The sequence below is a fragment of the Antrostomus carolinensis genome, unplaced genomic scaffold, assembly GCF_000700745.2.
Source record: "Antrostomus carolinensis isolate BGI_N321 unplaced genomic scaffold, ASM70074v2 scaffold18520, whole genome shotgun sequence".
Lineage (NCBI taxonomy): Eukaryota > Metazoa > Chordata > Aves > Caprimulgiformes > Caprimulgidae > Antrostomus > Antrostomus carolinensis.
The window spans coordinates 133938-154035 of NW_010290785.1; the positions used below are offsets into that span (position 1 = coordinate 133938).

The window sequence follows — 20098 nt, forward strand, 5'->3', positions numbered from 1 at the left end:
ACTGGAAGACTGTTTCCCAGTTGTATTTCAAAAGTTTCTCAAGACATTCCTTCTCCTGTCCAGGATGTGTGTGATGGTATTTACTTGACATACTCACTGAAAACGTTCATTGCTTTTGAACAAGCTGCTTTAAAATAAAATACTGATCTCAGTTACAAATATTCTTTAAATACCAGCCTTTCTGATTTCTACAAGACTTTATATATAAAGAGGATTAGGATACTCATGTAAAAAAAAACCCTATTATCTAGAAAATTTCATCTTGCTCCCTTGCACTGGCTCAAACTAACACAAAGGAAACAGGCATAATATAGTGAAATAAAATTTGCCTTTTGTTCTCATTGTGGAATACATAAAAAAGCAAGTTGTAACCATCCCATCAGTGCACACTGCATCTGAACTGTGCCTCTGACCCACATTTGTCTACAAATATTGTTGTGAACAGATACCATGGGAAATTGCCAGGAGAGAACAAAGACCACACTAAAACCATACAAATGGCAAATTTAAAATGTTCAGATCAGTGGAATACCAAGACCAACTTTGAATATTTCCCTTCCAGAATAGCTGAAATTTGCCATGGAATTTCTGTGTCACAACAAAATATTTAGAAGAAGCAATACAGAAATTACTCAAAACCAAATCGTACCAGGTTCATAGAGGATGGGTAAATGTTTTATTACACATAGTACTAGTGACAAGAAAAGAAAAAGGCACATGAGTTCAGTATGAATAACTAGGAACAGTCCACAGCAAAACCTATCCATGCAGATGTCATCTTTTCAACTATGATATGACACAGCTAAACACTGGAGAGGGAGACGGATCACACTCTAAAGGGCTAAAAGTAGGCGGTGCAGACTGGGTTTGAGAAAGTACTCTAAATATAAAGCAGTGCCCACCAATTCTCATGTATCATGGTACTGTCATTCTTGAAGAAAAAAAATCTAGTGAAAAGTACAGAATATGATCGTAAAAAGTAATGTCATATTTTTGTTTAATTTTTCTATTCTCACTTTTCTTAGAGTTGGCAGTTACATCAAGGACTGAGAAATGGTGGAAGTGCACACCCAGGCTGCACTGCCCCAGTGATATCAGTGACTAGAGCTGGGGAGATAAGGAGGTGCACATCCAAGCTACCTTACCCGTTGGCACCAGATGTTCCAAATTAACTCCATGTCACCAGGGGATAAAGGTGGGAGTGAGGCTGGTGCACAGCCAAATAGGGTAGGACTTTTACAGCTGTGCAAGTCTCACTGCCCAGTGGGTAACATACAACTGTTCATATATTCTTGAAAAAGCAGGAAGGGAAAGCTGTAAGGACCTTGTGCCGCAAGGGAGGGAGAGAAGGGAAACTGTAAAGACCTGCATCATAATTGAGAACAGGAAGAGAGGGGACAGGAGAGCACCTAGGCGAGGTACCGTCTCCCCACTTCACAGTAAGTTGCCTTGTCTAAGTAAAGTACTCCTTCACAGTCTTTCCAATGGGAAAAAATTCTCCTGAGAGGACTGAGTTAGGAAGAGTAAAAAAGAGTGGATTTGGATTTACACTCAAGAGAAGTCAAAGCACTACTGCTGCAGAATACAAAGAAAAAGGAAGAAAGAGGGGGAGGAAAAAAAAAAAAACAAACAAAAACCAAGAAGACCCAAGCCTCAAATTAAGAGATTAGCAGAAGCACTTTTCTTCTAACATTAAAAGTTATTCCTGATGCTGTTGAACTAAGTGGATGAAGGGAGTAAATTATTAAGCACCATCCTGCAGCCTTTGGTCCTGTGAATGAAAATATGGCGCTAATATAGAATGAGTTTAGGGGACATCACTTTACCTGCTGGAGAATGAAGGTTTTCATAGCAGCGGCGGTGAAGGGGCCACAAGAAAGTAAAGCACAAGTACACAGCAGTAACTCAAATTCCAGAGGGAAGAGCCTTACATTTCCTCACTTACTTAAATCTCCACTTCCATTTGTGGGCAGCAATTCCTGAACTTCCACTGGCATCCTGTTCTGAAATCACAATTCCAACTTTCATGCTGCCATCTAAACCCAGCGTTAATACAAACAGACCTCTCATTTCCTCCTGTGGTATCACTAAACTTGGAGCACTCGTGCTTGGCAAAATCAAATAAACAAAGCTTACACTGAAGTATTTGCCATCAGACTGGAGTATTTTAACCAGGCTGACCACTCCCTGCCTTTCTAAAAGGAGACAGTACTTCAGTATATTCTTACTATAATGACTCTGATTGAAAGGTTCGCAATGTTTAACACATCTAAATAACTTCATTCTTAAGAAGTCCACACAAATTTCTGCTGAATGCTGTTAGTTTACTATTAACAAATTAACATGCTAATTTCTCTTGAACAGGACAGATCGGCATCTCCTCTCATCTTTATAACAATTTGAAAAGCAGCTCTGAGGTAGTCTTTCGTCTCTGCACAAGAAGAAAGTTAAGCTCCCCTGCAATATCTTCCTTGCTTCATTCTTTCTCTTTATTAGCTGGATGGGCAAATTTTAAGTCTCATTTTTCTCATTTAAATTGGTTCTTGTCTGTGACCTCTCTTTTAGGAGGACAGTATTTTTAATTCAATTCATTTAATTTCTCAGTTTTTGCTTGTAGTGTCCAACTCCCAGTTTATTTTTAATTACTTCTTAAAATTACCCTTTATAAGTTCCATATCACAATTCTAACTTTTGCAATAGGCCTTTGATTACAAAATTCTGCAAAAGAAGTTCTTTTTATTACAGCTATTACAGTCATTATTTAGGGGCTAAACACTGTATTAGAGAGTCATCAATAGAAGTTGACTAGAAATAACTAAGTCAAACACTGTCTTTCTTCTTGTGCAATATAAACAAACTATTAAAAGAAATACTTTGAATTAAAACTTCTCAAAAATTATCAAAAAAATCATTTCTGATCCAAGTAATTTCTTTTAAGTTAAAGTTAATTTCAGAAGCTGAAGCCATTCTTTAACCTAATTTTATGGCTTCTGAACTCTCATCTTTGTAAAACTCACCAATAATCTTTTACAGCCTTAACAATTTCTGTAAGTAACAAATCATGCCCATCAGGGTGAAAACATGGTATCAAACGAATATGCAACCATAAAGTGCAGACAACTTCTGAACATCTAAACTATGCAAAATTTTTCAGGGGCTACGTACACTCATCTGATCATTTGAACCTTGAACATCATTTTCAGAAAATGGGAAAAAGCTGTTCACAAATTCAAATCCCAGACTTCTGGGAGATTAATTTACAGCAAACAACGAGCAAACTGCAATTGTCAGATAGGCCTTCTCGTTTGAATACCTTATAACTTTTTATCATCAAAAGGAGACAATACATTATTATGGACAAAGACATTAATTTCATCAATCTTGTCTTAACTGTCTTTTATGTTCTAAGAGAGAATCCCTCAGCCAGCACATTCTATTTACAGCACCAAAAACCAAGAGTCTTGGTAAAGAGAACTGCTGATTTAATTTTGATTAACAGCCTAAACATGGATGCTGATCTGCTATGGAAAGACTGTTGTAAATTTTATTTTCTTTTTAAATGTTTCATATATTAAGACCTAGACAAACATCTCACAGATGGGTGAAAGAATAAACCAATATGGGTTTAGGGACTATTTCAAGAGAAGTATATGGATCACTCTTATGGAGAGCTGCATCTGAAAGCACTAAATTTTTTCAGGCACTAGTGTGATAGTTTAAAAATATAATGTGATTGACACTAACACTGAATAGTAAAGCAGAATTTTCCCCAGACTAGACTATAGGCAGATTACATGTAATAGCACTAGCTGACCAAAATACCACAAATTCTCTACCCTCCTTAACCTTTACTCTTCCACTCTTTACCAGTCATGCTCTGAAACAAAATCCACAGGATAAAGTACAAACTAACAAAACATATTCTGCTCCGTACAATAAAAATGAAATTCCACATAGAGCCAAGAAGAAACTTTGCAATTATCAGCAATTCTTTGTAATGAAAGCATAATGTGTTGAGAAAGAGCAACTAGAAGTCCTGCTTAAAAATGTGGTTTCTCAGATGAAAAAGGAACATACCAAAGAAAATTCCTACACACATCCAAGTTTAACTCTTGTTTTGTTTTCCTCGGAAGACTCAGAACATCATCTTTGTCTATTAACAAAAAACACCTAGGTCACAAATCTTAATATGATGAAAATTAATGTGTAAATTTTTATGTTAAGTCACCCATCTCTCAGGTAACTTCTGATGAGCAATCTACATTTCTCTCCCATCTTTGAAACTGCAGTGCAACTCTGAATCTGAAGACTGGAAATTTGAGTTACTGCCATGTGAGTACAGACCTAATATCAAAATAATGTAATTACCAAATTCCTCCAGGACAAAGACTCCTCGCACAGTATTGCACTTTTTAATGTGATTCAGCTCTATGAAAACCTACAAAAAGAGGAGGAAAAGTAACATAAAATTAGTCAGGTTTGGTTTTTTTAAAACTAAAAACCAAAATTAAACAAAAAACATCATCACAGCAGATACAACCTGAAGTGTTGTAGCAAACACTACCAGTTCATTTACAGTTTAATATATAAATAAAGGGTGAAATAAATATTCAAAAGACAAACTTGCCACAATGCTAGAAATCAACAAATAACTTAAAAGCGCTAAGAAGCGAAGACAGCAGAAGATGAAGTACCTTCCGCTCCTTGCAGGAGGAGAAAGCATGGAAGAGAAACGAAGGAGTTAGTAACTCTGACATATCCAACATTGCTACCCCTTCAGGCACTCAAATGAGTTATTGCAAAAAGAAAACCAACACACCTGAAATACAACAGAAGAGGGGGACGAGAAAAAAAGCTGGCTCCCAAATTTGGCATGATTTGTAGCCTCTGATCCATCCCAGTTAGTTTCTGCCCCTCCATGCATCCTCCTCCAGCACAGAGGGCAGGTAAGGGGCACTATACTTCCCACCCTGACACTGATCCTCCTAACCTCTCCAGTACTCAAATTTAATCCAATGAGGAACCACTAATCTTCCTTCTCCCTGACAGCCTTGCCATTGAAGATTTCACTACCATTTGTGATATATATATAATCTGCATACTTACTCTTGGAACTGTCTCCTTTAATAGTCAGTACCAGGTTTTTTTGCTTTAAGCAGGACGGGAGAGTTTGGCCCCTTCTCTACTGTTTGCTCACTTCATATATGGCTACTGCCAGCTGAGCAGTCACTTAGAAAACAAACCTGCTTTAAACATACATTTTACATATATGAACCCCAAAAGACAAAACAGTTGAACTACATAACTAGGTTTTTCAGTCCAGAACCTAGGTGCCAAGATTGCATGAATACACAAGTTCTCTGAGCATAACGAGTTAGTTTGTTCAAAATCCAATCTGTTTCAAGACACAAAACAGTCCCTTCTTATATGCCCATCTCCAAAAGGGTCAGAACCAGTGCACAGATATAAGAAGCTGTAGAAAGTGCTATAAGGAATCAATTCCATATTGCAGTTTCTAATATACTTGCTTTTTCAAGGCAAGAGAAACATTAAGAGTAACATTGCCCTACCATTCAAAGTAAGTCTATGTCCAATACCTTAGAGAGACCCTTGCAAGACTGCATTACAATAGTCTGAATTGATACTTTTGCTGCCTATACACTGATGACACCATGATCTTGGGACCTTTTTAAAAAAATGTTACTAGAGAAACTTCCTTGTCTTGGCAGGAAGGGAAAGGAAAACTCTGCAGCCCTCCTGAATCCAGTATTAGCAACATCCATGTAATCATAGATGATATGCTACCCAAGAAAGGCAAAGGAAGTCAAAACCAGAAATTGTTGTGGTTTTTTAAGAAACAGGTTTATCTGTATCAGTGGAGATCAGTAAATGCACCGTACATCTGAGGGAAGTCAAAGGGGGTTTATTATTACTTTTATTAGTTGAGAACTAGCAATATTTTTTGCTGAGTATAAATAACTAAACTTCCACTTACTTCAATCAGAAAATCTGAAGCTTGCTTTCTGCTTACTTTCAAGCACTCAAGATAAAGGAGACATTTTAATCCCATCTTTTTTGTTTGCCTGGTTTTGCCCATGTTCTGTATCAGTGTAGTTGGTCAAAACCATTTTATTTTTTGAGGAATAGTTGCAGAATAACCAAGCCAATAACAGAACACTTCCTTTGTTGTACTTACTTTCCTTTCTCTGTAATATTTTCTGTGAAATGTTTTTGCTAGTAGTCTGAAGTGAAAAATTCAGAATCTCAACAGAAAGGCTCGGGTGAAACATTGCTTGTTTTATCTGGTAACACTAAAGCTGCCTAAAAGACATGACAGCCCCAGGTGCTCATGATCTGAGTATAATGTTAAGGAGTGCTGCATTTCCACAAGAGTCATGAGTGAGATGAGAATTTATCAAGTTTGTCACAATTACAGTAAGTTACCCATTTTCAGAAGACATACGAGTTGATGGGCAATTTCTTGCTATATTGTTTAAGGGACAGAGATGTTCTCCTCTCACTCAATCAGAAAACAAGCGTAAAGGAAATAACAGTTACTTACCCTAGGGAAACCGTGTTTCTTCAAGACAGAGCATTCAGTGTGGATCCTACTGTAGATGGGCATGTGCCTCCTGCATTTTATTAAACTTCCATCTCTTTTTGACACAGATGAATTAGTAACAGGGACAGAGTTACTGAGCCCCAATATTATAACATAATTGGTAGATATAAACTCAGAATAATCTGCCAATGCCACAGGTACACTTGATTCCTCCCTATTCCAAAGGACTTCCTCTGACCTGCTAGGCACAGAGACACTTGAGGTATTTTTCTTTTTAAACCTATGTGCCCTGCTGCTGTGGAATATGTGAACACTGTCGATAACAGGTTGGCCCACCAGGCATCTAAGACATTTCCTGATGAATTCACAAGGCGGTAAAAAAGAATACACACTGCAAATCCAGAGCCTTCAAAAAGAGTTTCACGAAAGCAAGCACCATTCTAACACTGAAGCAGTATGTTCAGTCTTCTCAGGTAGGACAGAATAGGTTTTGGGGTGGTTTTGTTTATTTGTTTGTTTTTTTAAAGCAGAAACCTCTCTTCCTATGTTCTAAATAAATTATTTATATGACGTCCAACCAAGCAGAGCAAGAGAAATCCCTTATTTTTGTAAGTTGCACTGCTGAAAAGAGTACTTGGAAAGACGGCCAAGAACAGGGCCTGTATATGGAGTAAGGAGAGGAAGACAAGAGAAAGCTGTGCCTGATGAGGCCCTATAGGCATTTTTTGGTCAGTATCCCCATCCAAACTCAATAGAAATGGAAGAAGAAATTTTCAACTCAGAGAAATGGCTGTAGGATCCTGGTTTTAATCACGCTTCTATACATATTCTGAAATCAACTGCCTTAGGAAGCAATTCATATAATTTCTGTGAGAATTTAAAGGACAATTTACCTAGAAGAGCAGACTTACTAAGAAAGCGAGCAGACTGGTTGATGAGTGTTAGAATAAGAATGCAAATGTCCTTTAGCTCCACAGAATATGAAATTGGAGGGGATTTTTTTTTTTTTTGTATGGTGCAACTAGTAGGAATCCTTTACCTACCTGCTACAGTTGTCCATTCTACACAGACCCTCAAATGGCAGACTTTTGATATCTGTCTAGATACTTTGTTTTGAGAAGGAAAATAAGGATATGTCTTAGGTCCACTAAATGGTACTGAATGCCCTTGACAGGTGGCAATGTAAATCTAACAGACCAAGAATTAAACATATTGAATAAATGAAGAGTATTTTCCAGAACCGTACTTATTTCAATATCCATCTTAAGTAATGGAAACTCATCTGGCTACAGCCTTATCAGAAAGGTGATGAAGAGGAAGAATAATCTTTCAGGCAGGGGAGACAGCTGGTATACTTCTTGGGTCTGACCTGCACAGACTGTCTTCCAGAAAAGATGTAGCAATTTTCATCACAGACAGCAACTGAGAATACCATTCTCCAAGGAATGATATGATCAAGCTAGTATTCTAGGAGTGCTGGTGGTAGCACAGGATCTGTGGTACAAAATTCAACTGGTAATGGTCCAGACAGTTGTATAATAACAATCAGTACTAGGTTTCCCTAAGGTTTCTTTCAGAACGTCATTCCAGTGTATCGGGGGGGAAGGGAGGGGGAAAGGCTTTGAATTTAAGGACAAAGGTATATTCTAGGATTTGGAGTTGTTCTTTTGGACAGATGCACATGTGCTCACTCTGTACTTAACACTGAATGTCTTTGTCTTCTGAATATGCCTGTTACACTTAAGAAACCATGATGATGATGATGTGGCTACCTTCTTATATATCTTTTCTAACTGCAAATGCACGTATGCCTGGCAGTTCATTTATGAAATAGTCATCTCCATAGACTGTTCAATATGAGCTGTTTGAGCTCAACACAGTTTTGACTTCAGAAGAAGAAGAAAAAGGAGAAGCAAAGACAACATTCCCTCTGGTATGCCCTTACCTTACAACAGAGTAGTTTCTTTTATGTCCATCTATAATGATATCAAACTGTTTCCAGAGTTTTTCCAGAATTTTCCAGTTTTTCCAGAATTTTCCAGAATTTTCAAAGGCTTTAGACCTGCCATTTCCACTAACTACAAAAATTCATTCTGTACTACTGATGAGTTCCTTTTGCAGTTCTTTGTATTTCAGCATATCCAAAAAAAAGTTAAAATCTATAACTAAGTCAGGTAGGTGGCTCCATCACAGAGTAGGTTTGAAATACTGCAGTAGGGCAGTGTAGTCCAGGTTCTACCCTGGTAATAGACAGGAAGAACACTGAGGGAGGTTCACAACTCGCCACTCCTTATACTGACACATGTGAACTCAAAGAGGCACATGGTGCTGCTGTGACCTTGGGAGAAGTATTAAAGATTCTGAGCATGTGTGTTTGAGATGCACGTGCACTTCCAGTGGGATCTACACTGATGTATCCTCAAGGAAGAACAAAGCTTGTGTGGGAAGAAAAGTCTAGTCAGGAGGAAAGGAAAAAACACTCCACAGAGGACTGACAGAAGCTTTTCTTTCTCCCTCTCTCTCTCTCACACACACACATTCTCTCTCTCCCCTAAAAATTGATTCTACTGTCTAGCATAGCATGCATTTAATATCATATGCAAAACAAAAAAACACAAAGCAAAGTAAAAAACAAGGATCAAAGGAAGCAACAAAAACAACATCCAGAAAAAGGAAGAAATGACAATTCTGGTTGTGTTTCCTCTATGCCCATAAGATCTGCTACTTGGAAGGAAAAGAGACTCAGTAATTTAATCTTATTTTTGTGAATTACAGCAAGAGTCACTTTCCCATTTTATTTTCATACTAAATTCTACAGATGATTTCTCAAATTTTAAAACAAGACAGATTAAATATGATGCAGAAGGTTGCCCTCTGTATCTGCAATATTCGAACACTATATTTTAAGGCTGACTGCTTATGCTATCCAGATTATGTTCACAGTGTGATCCATTATGGCAGTTTAGATTACTGTTGATCACTTTTTCTGTCCCTTAATATACTGCCTACCATTTGTATTCTGCTTAAGACAATTCAGGCCACTAGAAACAAGAAGTTGAAACTTGTATCAGCATTTTTCTTCAGTTGATTATAGTTTTCCTGAGGATAATTAGTTTCAGTGTATTTTTACACGTGTGCTTCTGTGTAAATATACATATGCTTTTTTATCCCCATCATGCTATCCTTTGTCCTTGTTGATACTCTGGGAAGAGGAAACACAAATACAGGCGTGCTGCAAGAAGCTTCATGCTCACAGTCTTCTCACAGATCTCCCTCATACCTGACTGTGCATAAATTTCAGGTTAATTCCTTCCAGTGTGACCTGAAGAAGACCTCCTTCACCGGTTTTCATATCCTGCACAGGGAATTCACCACCCAGCTCTGGGCCTGTGATAAGGTAATTAAAAAGAAAAAAGAAAAAAAAAGGAAAAACAAACAAACAAAAATATCCAGAGAGAGAGAAAAAAAGAACAGAAAGCAGTCAGCCAAGTCATGATATGTAGAAGGGAAATATAAAACAATAAAAACATAATTTCCATTTGATGTGCACCGCAAGAGGACACTACTAACACTAGTAAGGAGCATTTCAGTAGAGTCCAGTGACTAATGCCAGCCTTCTGAGAACCACTAGACTTTTAAGTATCACAACAACTTTCATCCTGGTTACATGAAGGGACATGGATGTCAGCTCGGTCTGTATCCATTGTAGTTCATACTGCAGTTTTGTTTGTTTCCAATGCCAGATTTCATTCTGCACAGTAAGACTACAGTCACATAGTCTTAATTTCAAACACATAAGCAAGCCCAAACTAAGCTTGCATTTCTGAGACTGAGGATTTTGTATGGCATTGTTTTATGCTTTCAGCAATGAAAAAGTCAATATGGTTACAACAATGACAATTTAATAGAGGACATTAATAGATGACAACCTAGGGTTTCTCTTGCATCATTCAGTTCAGCTAGAAAATACTTTCTTATAGTGATTTTTTAAAAATTAGCATTTGCACAGAACCACTGACCTCTGAAGAATGGCTTTCAAACACATTTTTAATACTACATTATTGCCCAATTCTTAAAACAGTTTTCTAAGACACTTTTGCCTCCTCTACGCTCAGTGAAAGTCCAATCCTTCCTCCCTCTCTTCAAATTAAACTGGGCTAATGGTAGGAGGAAGAAAATGTGGCTTTTCCAAGCTCCAACAGCTAGCTGAGGGTTAAACATTTAGGATGCTAGATTTAAACACAAGTCATTTTCTCAGTCATGCTGATGTCAGTTATGAGTATATAATGTAGATCCCCTAGATTTGGCATTAAGATGCACCTGAAATACACTTGTACCTCAAGGCACGGCTCCCAGAGTCCTAGCATTTTTGAAAAAAATAAATAGTTGCAACAAAAATCAAACTTGAAAATACAAAAACCACAGTGATGTTACCCTGAACCTGCAGAAAGATTCTGGAAAGGGAGAAAAAAACATCTAAGAAGGTATAAAATAAGCCACCTTCATGTTTGCTACCCAAGTACATACAGCACCTGCTGCTCTATGGGGACTAAAAAAAAAAAAAAGGAAAATTGAAAACAATCTCCCAAAACTGCAAATCCACTTTTCCACTTTTCTAGTTTATTTTGACTCAAAAAGAAAAGGAAAGGGGTGCTTGCCAAGAAAAACTTCACCACTATAATTATACTATCCCGTCCCAGATGGTGATGCTGCAAAACAAAGAAGAATGTCTATACTGGAGAATTTACACTGATACAAGCATATTGGGTTAACTGCAACATTTGACTTGCACCAGTACGAGACTTTCCAATACAGAACAGGTTTGTGCATTGAAAGCCTGCAGAAAGCTGCAGATTCATCACTGTAGATCCACTAACACAAACAAGCATATTCATTAGCCTCCATTCCCAACACAAAGTGGACAACAGAGAACTATGTCAATCAGAAATATAAGGAGTAACTAGCCAACCATGAAGAGAAAGTAAAACTAAAGTTTCATAGTCTTTTCTAGTTATCATTTTACTGGCAGCTAGTCCTCCTTACATATAACTCCTGTTTATGCAGGTGTTTTGGTTTTGTTTGTATTCAGAGTGAGGTATATGGGGGCAAGCTAAGGATAACACTAAGTCTGCTACGTACACAGGGATGTACAAAGCTACCGTGAGACTTCCAAGTAAGATGGACACTGGCCCAGGTTGCCCAAGGAAGTTGTGGCTGCTCCTCCCTGGAAGTGTTTAAGGCCAGGCTGGATGAGGCTTTGAGCAACCTGGTCTAGTGGAAGGTGTCCCTGCTGATGGCAGGGAGGTTGGAACTGGATGATCTTTAAGGTCCCTTTCAACCCAAACCATTGTATGATTCTATGATTAATAACAAAAGTTGTTGATTGCAGATTAAACAACAGATGTTCCCAACAAGCAAAATCTTGTACCTGGTTTAATGCTTTGCTGTCTTGCTGCTGCTCGCTCCATACTGTCTTTTACACAGTAGTATAATTCCCGACACTAACATACAAAAGAAGAGTAATACAATGTTATTCTTCCAAATTACTAAGGGAAAAGAACAGCAAGATTCAAAGATTCTACAAAAAGAACAAGTCCCATGTGGTGCATAACAACAAAAAGCCTACAGAAGTTCAACCACAGCTGATTAATAGATGGTATTTATATTTATTTTGCAAGTTGACAGAGAAACTATTTCATACCATTTCACAGCACAAGCTAGTGAAGAGTTCATAGCTTGGCACCTCTCATGAGCAGTCTAACCAAGTTTACTCAGTTTCCTAGTGTAGAAAAAACCTCAAAACAGTATCACAATCTCTCAATTTTTTTCAGCTTCCAGCAATCAATATTACTGGTCATGCTCATATGATATATCTTTTTGTAAGTCATATCAATTTCCTTATGTCATATTCTTCTATTTGTCTTCCTCCAATCCCCCTCGCTAGTATCAAAGAGCAGTTAAGCCAGAATCTCAGAGTAAAATTTAAAAAATTTCCTATCTGAAGCCCAAGATACATGCAATTAATTTTCCAAGTGACTTCTGTAGCACACTGCTTTTGTCCTCCCTCCCTTTATATTCACACTTGCATTATGATGACCTGGTCTATGTAAAATGAATTTTTTGAAGCAGAAATCTAATCTCTTTATATCTCAAAGATAATAACTTTTCAATATATTACTTGCATTCACAAATTTTTACCTCTTGTTTGCTGGTCATTGTGTAGGAGTTACTGGAGTTCTGAGAGTTACTAGAGTTTTCCTAGCAGGTTTAAGCTATTTCTTTATCTTTGCAATTAATCATAAGGACAAGTAAAAGGATTTCATATTAGTGCAGAATGTAGGCATGTATGAAATTAAAAAACCAAACATGGGCCCATGGAGAAAAATTTTTATCTATTTTGTCAGTTTGGGTTTGCCATTAAAAATGAGACAATTAACTCAATTACTAAGTCATAGTTTTATTTAGCTTTTTCCCCGTGAATCTACCACAATATTTTTACTACCTTTATAAACTGGCAAGCTCACGCAATATTTAGTAATCCTGATGCTTTCCTTCTTCTAACTAAAAAAAACAAGTAAAACCTACACATGTAATTTCTTAAATTACATCCTGCTGTATTACTGTCTTCAGGTAAATTACAAGGCATAATGCCAGCTTCAGATGTCAGTGCTATTAACAGCCACTACAGCTCAGTAACTGGTGCTGGAGAGAGAATGCTATTTTTTTTAAATTAAATATGGAATATGACACGCCAATGATTCATTTGTTCTATGCAGTTTTCCCTCAGTTTTGTGTGTATTAAACAAGATGCACACCTTCTTTGTGTAGAACTTGTTCAGTTGTGTCTCCTGACCATTCCTCCGCCAGAGGCACAGCACTTTTGTTTTGGGACAGTAAGTCATATTGATGAGTTTCTCGTACCACCAACGTTCATACACAGTTCCAATGTTGCTTCTCAGCACAATGCAGTCGTCACATACCTGGGAGCACAAAATATTACATAAGATTTCTTGTATTATTTATTGGATGCTACTTGTTGCATTAGTATTATTGTCTTTACCTCCATGAAAAATATATCTCCTGTTGTGTCTGTCCCAGCATGTACTACAAAAGTCTGTTTCTTGATGTGGCGGGGGGCCCCCGCACTGGGTCTCACAGGGAGTTCCCGGCCATTCTAGAGGAAAAAAAAAATAATAAACTTTCATTAATAAACTTTGATTAAAGCAATTTCTCCTGATCTATTGAAAAAAGTCTACTAGGCGACACCAGAAGCATTGTCAACAAGTGAAAGAACAATGAAGTCTTTTAACACAACTGCTTAGAGGCAATTTTGGACAAAGCCTTAAGTAAGATGCTCCAAGTTAAGTTTCACCAAGTGTGACTGAGTTACCCCAGTACACAACAACATTCACACTGGTACCACACTCAGTATGGGCGAGTGAGGTGTGTGGGTCCCAGTAACATTGCAATAAACTGGTCTGCTTTTTCCCAATTAATTCCAAGATAATTTTGTGTCCTTTCAGTGCATAAAACTGAATTCCAGATGTAAAAATGCTTTGAAAAATTAGCTTTCAAAAGGCCTAACTTGCATCCATTCTGGTGACAGTTCTGTTAAAAGCTGGCTAGTTTGATTAACTGAAGTGTTCTTAACGTGCTCATTCTTAATGAGCATTACGGGATGTAAGGTTTATTCTGCACACCAGCTGACAGTGGAAACAGTTTTGTATGGAAACTGATCACTACAAGTCTTAAAATGACCTGGAAACTGATGGAAAACTAAACACTATCCTTAATAGTAAGAATAAAAGTTCCCACCCACCAAAGTGATATTAAGAAAACATTAAAGTTGCATAGAACTGTGGTACTGAAGTGTCATGTTTATAGATATTTGTATTGCAGTTCTAATTGATAACTGCATAATAGTATAATATCATAAACAGCCTCATATGATCACAATCTTTATTCTATATATGTGAAGGCAGTAGTTAATAATTCAATTTAATTATTTTTAGTATTTTTAAATCAGTGTTGCAGAGCATTTATAGAAGAATTTTCAGATTTTTTTTTTCCTCCACTGTAGCTCCCACAGATACATCACTCATCACTGGTTTACTTACCAGATTGGCAAGCTTGTCGAGAATATCATTTATTTGCTGGCTGTGCACCAATCCAATATGTGATTTTCCCATCAGACGACGCACCTTTTTCCTGATATCATTCTTGTTCACCTAGAAAGCAGATATAGAGAGTTAGTTATTCTTCTCTATTCCCAGGCAGCAACTCCTATCTCCCAAAGTCAATGTATCTTGGTTTCCATCATCAAGACAGCAAAACAACTGATCTCCAGCTGAGTCACACTACGGCCTCCTTATCCCAGCAGCACAAGCAGAAGTTGGCACATACACCACTTTTCCCAGGTACTGGGCAAGCAATACTGTGCCCAGCAGATTTCCTGACTACTCTTGCACAACAGAGCAGCAATTCCACTACCCTCCACTTTCAACTACTGACATCAGAGGCCTTAGTTCTCCATGTTGCCCCTTATATGATGAGTCTTAGCTGCCAGGCTATCTTCTCCACCTCTTCCTCTGCAAGGAGTTGATTTAGTCAACTGTGGAGCCCTAAACACAAGAAATATTAACACAAAGGCATGGTATCTTAAAAAAATCTTGCCCAGCCTGTTTCCTGATTACTAGACCAGGGCTCTAACAAACATTTCCAGGTAGTCCTCAAACAGCAGCAGGTTCCTCACAAAGATGAGCTGCAGGGAAGCTCAGAAGCAAAACATTCTGCCCCGTGTGCCATTTCAAAAGGATATAATGAATGCCAGCCATTGATACTAAATGCTTCAAGACAGTAAACTCCTGCTTGAGCACTGGCTTCAAGCTAGACTGGACATTCTTTTACCTTAATGCCATGGAGCACACAAAACAAACTCAACCTGCTTCCTTCCTTTGGCAAGAATTCTTTGCACTTGAAAAAAATCATTGTATTTTTCAAGAATTTTTTAGGTAAAAACTACAAGGCACTGCTATCCCAAAACAAAAAATTACATTAAAATACCGAGGTGTTGAATTTGGAGGATTATGCTTCCCTTGGTAGCTCAGAAGAATTCACCTCACTAGTAACAGAAGGCCTTCCAACTCTGCAGTTTCTACTAGAAGCTGCTCTAAGATGAGATACCTTGGTACAGTCTTCAGTCTCTTAAAGCCCTCACTCTAACCACTTGAAAAAAATCCTGTATGCAAATAATATATACCAAATTCTCGATCCACCACCTTTTAGCCCAAAACTGATAATCAGAGAGAAAAAAAATTAACGATGACAAAAAACCCCCAACAACCCACAACCCTTCTTTTGCTCAGTTCTTCATCCCATCCTCACTCTTGAACATCTCTGAAGATGCACTGAAAGAAACAATATTTTTATCACAACTCTCAGATCCCCTGTAGTCCCTGTTCATCTATAACCCATAGGCACAGAGTGATACAATTTCCAAGGGTGTAATATCCTCTTTGCCTCCTTATCCCTTTCTACCAGAAAACTGTTTCCTTGGGGATGTGGTGATTTTCACCACATTGAAAGACACTCTCCCTCTGGGACTAATTCTATCAACATCTCTCATGAGACAGCCTTTTGAGACCAACATTATTTGCTCTCCTTTTTTGCATCCTTTGATGAAAGTATCTGCACTGGTTATTAATTCTACTATAAGTATTGCAAGGATACAAGTCCTAATGGTCAAATCCCACAGTTTTCTGAAAGAAACTAATTCCAAATATACTCAAATTCCATCTTAAAACTTACCTTCACCTTTCATTTATATTAGGAAAATTCAGTAACTTCTTTTTCTCTCCCCACTCTCTTACTATGAAGATGTTACACTGGACAGCACAATGCATCAAATCTGTTACAGGTAAAACCATGCACCTAAGCTGGTTCTAAATGTGACAAAAATTTTAGAAGATTAATTTTCCTGTGACTTTGAGGGAGGATTTGGATTATCTAAGAAATCATTCAGACTAAAAGAAAGATATTGCCAGTAGCCACCTACAACATTAAGATGCATATACACAGCCCACTGAATGAGACAAAAAGGGTTGCTTGCTAGCATTGGCAAATTTCATATCGAGTTATTGATACACATATTGATAATGCTCACGTTCTCCTTCTACCTCTAACTTCTCTAAGAAGATTTGGAATTTTTACCTGTGAGGAACTCAGATTAGAAGATGCTCTCTACTTAATTTATAACCCATACTCTTGATAATAAGAATGTCCTCTAAAGGTACTAGTAGGGCTAAAAAAGTTTCTATTTTAAATGGCAAATGCATATCCATGGCATAGAACTGCATAAACTCAGACAACATATCACAAAGAAGCTTCAGGTACTGAAGCAATTTTTTTCATTAAGATCAGTAGATGTTGTATAACATTCTTTTATACATCACTGTTCTGAGCTCTGTGAACAGCGATTTGTTTCAAGACACCACCAACACAATACACTGCTTAAACCTGAGCAGCAATCTATTGAAAAGAAAAAGAAGTCACCTTTATCATAAGCATATAAGCAATCATATTATGCAGCAGTGTAGCCAACAAGCGGTCCTCATCATCTTCCAAACGCTTTCGATCATGTTCTCCCAGGGAAAGATACCTGCAAGAAGAGCTAGATGTGAAGCAGACTTCACACAGGCATTCTTCATCCAATTCATTAAAGCACTGGCAGAGGACAGAGCACTATTTGTAAAGTGTATGGCAAATAAAACCTCCAAAAACACTAAGCCAAATGGCCATTTTCCAGTAAAACACTGTGATCACTAATTAAACATTTCTAGTAATTATTAAGCAGTTGAAGTAAATAACATCTGCTTAGTGGGAAAGTTCTCAGTGGTCTGCTGGGCTTATTCATTTCCTCTTTTCTGCAGTTGCATCTCCATGACAATGACAACTGCCAGAAGAGGAACATACAACTCAGTACAAGAGCAACCTGCCTTTAGAGCTTAAATGTAGCTGCAAGGCAGAAGGAAACTGATGAAGAAAGTGTAAAGGTAATTTATTTTTTCTATTAAGTAGCTTGTCAAAAAATAAACACTTTTCAAACTAGCACTCCACAAACTAGTTCTTATTTTGGCTACCAGATCCCATGTTGCATGGGTGTAGGTGGTACAGCTGCAGGTGGCAGACAGAGCAGAGAATGATCAGATACTAACAGAGATGAGGGGAAAAAAAAAAAAAAGCAGGTCTAGCTTGAAGCAACCATGTGGATATTTCTAGCCAGTGTTTTTTTGTTTGTTTCTTTTAACTACAAGCTGTAAAGTAAAAACACCTCTAAGTGACTTCGCATTTAGAGAAGGCTCAAAATGCAGTTTCTGGAGACACTTAATTCTTTCAGTTTATGTCAACACACTGATATCTTCCTTATATTCCAGAATATAGGCATCTTGCCACAGCAATCTCTTGCTTTACTACTGATCTAGTCTATTCCATCTGTTCATACTGCGATTATGCTTACATTACCCATTTCTCTGTAAATATCACCTCTCCACAAGAGTTTAAAAAAATCTATGTCACAACTGAAGACAGTATTTCAGTATCAGGAGATACTGGTCAGCAAAGACAAAAGCCTCACCTTGGAACAGTTAGGTATAGTAACAAGGTGTACAAAGTGAAAACAGCATGTTCAGCAGAATTAAAATAAAGGTTTGGGGTTTTGGTTTTTTTTTTTTTTTCCCCTATTTCAGTCCGAGGTGGAACAATTGGGAAGAAATAGGTCTACTAAAGAACTTTACCTGTCAATCATCTCCTGAGGTCCCTGGTCCATCCCCATTCCTTCTCTCTCTAACATCACAGCATCCAAAAAAGCATCTTCCCAGAACTGCATCTGGTCCCACAAAGTTGAACGCTCTTTGCCTGTGCGATGTATACAAAAATTGCACATCTATTCAATTTACTCCAGACAAATATTTTTAAGATTAATTCCTGTACCTTCCCACTCCTTGAAAATACCATAAGCTAACACACGATTAATCCATATTAAAAAAAAAGGTTCCTTTTAAACCACAAGCAATATCACAACTGAAGAAAAGTGTAAAAGAGAAGACAAGACACATCCCTCATTCTAATTCATGGCATAATCTTTTCAAACCCTTACACAAAAATACTTCTCACCTCTATTCTAAAGGACTATATCTTCCATACACTGTTAACACTGCCCAAAAGAGACAGGAATATTTCACACAAACATAGATCATGGCAAACACACAGAGAAGTGGAAAGATAAGATTATTACTCATAGAGAAGGTTTCCATTGCAGCATCCTCTAACTGGTCCCAGACAGATCCTTTATCCCTACCTGCACCATTCCAGGCAGGCAGGAACGATAAATGGAAAGGATGAAAAACACAGGAAGAGAGAGCTCTTGATTAACAGCAAGTCCAGATGAAATACATTTCAAAAAAGCCACTATACTCATAATTCAAGGATACACTCGAAGGCCATTAGTATTCCGAGTTTAGTAGCCCTCTGTTCAATGACTTAAGCTGCAGGATCTTTTTTCAAGATCATTAATACATTTTAGCCTTCCATGCATAGCTAAGTAAGTTCCTTCTCCCCTTTTTCCATTAGTTAAAGAATTCCTATTCAAGAACAGCAAGAGACTGGGACAAAGTATGTTTTATGGAAACTAAACCACTCACATTCATCTCCTCTTATTCAATCCCCCCAGTAAATCTTGGGTTTTACTCTGAATGGCCTTATACACCCTCCTATTCTACCAGTATGGACAACACTAAGTGGTTTAAAAAAGTCTGTTTACCTAAAAGTCCTTCATAGAGATAGACACGTTGGTTCCCATCCTCTGGGCCTCTCCCTGGAGTGCTGCCTTTGCTATCCTTCACACTCTGCTTCACGTTGTGAGACTTTGCCTGAAAATAATACAAGAGGTGTCAAGACAATTTAACTCTGCACTCTGCAGGGCTGTTTCTTGCAGTCCACTGTTGTGCTTAACAGACACAGTTTGCAAGCTCTACTTCATAGATGCTTCTCCCACAGATGTTCACAAAACAAATGAAGTATTCTGTTCAAAGAGCAAGGTAATAACTTAAAAGTCAGACAAAGGAAAAACAAAGAGAGACAGATACGAGAAATCAAAACAAGGAGGAAACATAATGATTCCTAAAGGAAAAATCAAAAAATGCAAATCCCAGACTAAAAACAACAGTTAAACCTCTTCTGTCATCCCCCGTATTTCATGCTTATGCAGTAAGTTTGCAGAAATTCTAACAGTAAATCCTTCCCTCTGTTCAGGAAACAGCTGAATAGCACTGTCATTGTATTCTGTGCTGGAATGGAGGAAGAAATACGCAGCCTTCTCAGGACTACACAGAAAATCAATATTTACAAACAGAGTAAGATTACTTGAGCTCTCACATTCAGACCTGACAGGTTTTTCTTTCATTTACTATTCATAAAGGTAGGGTGTTAAGCAAAGCATTACATATCATCTGGTCTGAAGAATGGTGTACTGGGACTACC

At 37.7% G+C, this 20098-nt stretch overlaps 1 protein-coding gene across 1 annotated transcript in view; it reads right to left on the minus strand.

Annotated features, from left to right (window-relative positions):
* The window catches only part of LOC104530029 (MAP kinase-activating death domain protein-like), a gene marked incomplete at its 5' end in the record, with an annotated part of 37703 nt that overhangs the window by 3152 nt on the left and 14453 nt on the right, over positions 1–20098 (minus strand). Inside the window, 10 exons of the mRNA XM_010174504.1 lie at positions 4369–4438; positions 9843–9949; positions 11991–12063; positions 13378–13542; positions 13623–13736; positions 14680–14790; positions 17114–17219; positions 18355–18475; positions 18855–18917; positions 19380–19488. Coding sequence (XP_010172806.1) covers positions 4369–4438; positions 9843–9949; positions 11991–12063; positions 13378–13542; positions 13623–13736; positions 14680–14790; positions 17114–17219; positions 18355–18475; positions 18855–18917; positions 19380–19488 — 1039 coding nt within the window. The remainder of the gene's footprint in view (positions 1–4368; positions 4439–9842; positions 9950–11990; positions 12064–13377; positions 13543–13622; positions 13737–14679; positions 14791–17113; positions 17220–18354; positions 18476–18854; positions 18918–19379; positions 19489–20098) is intronic.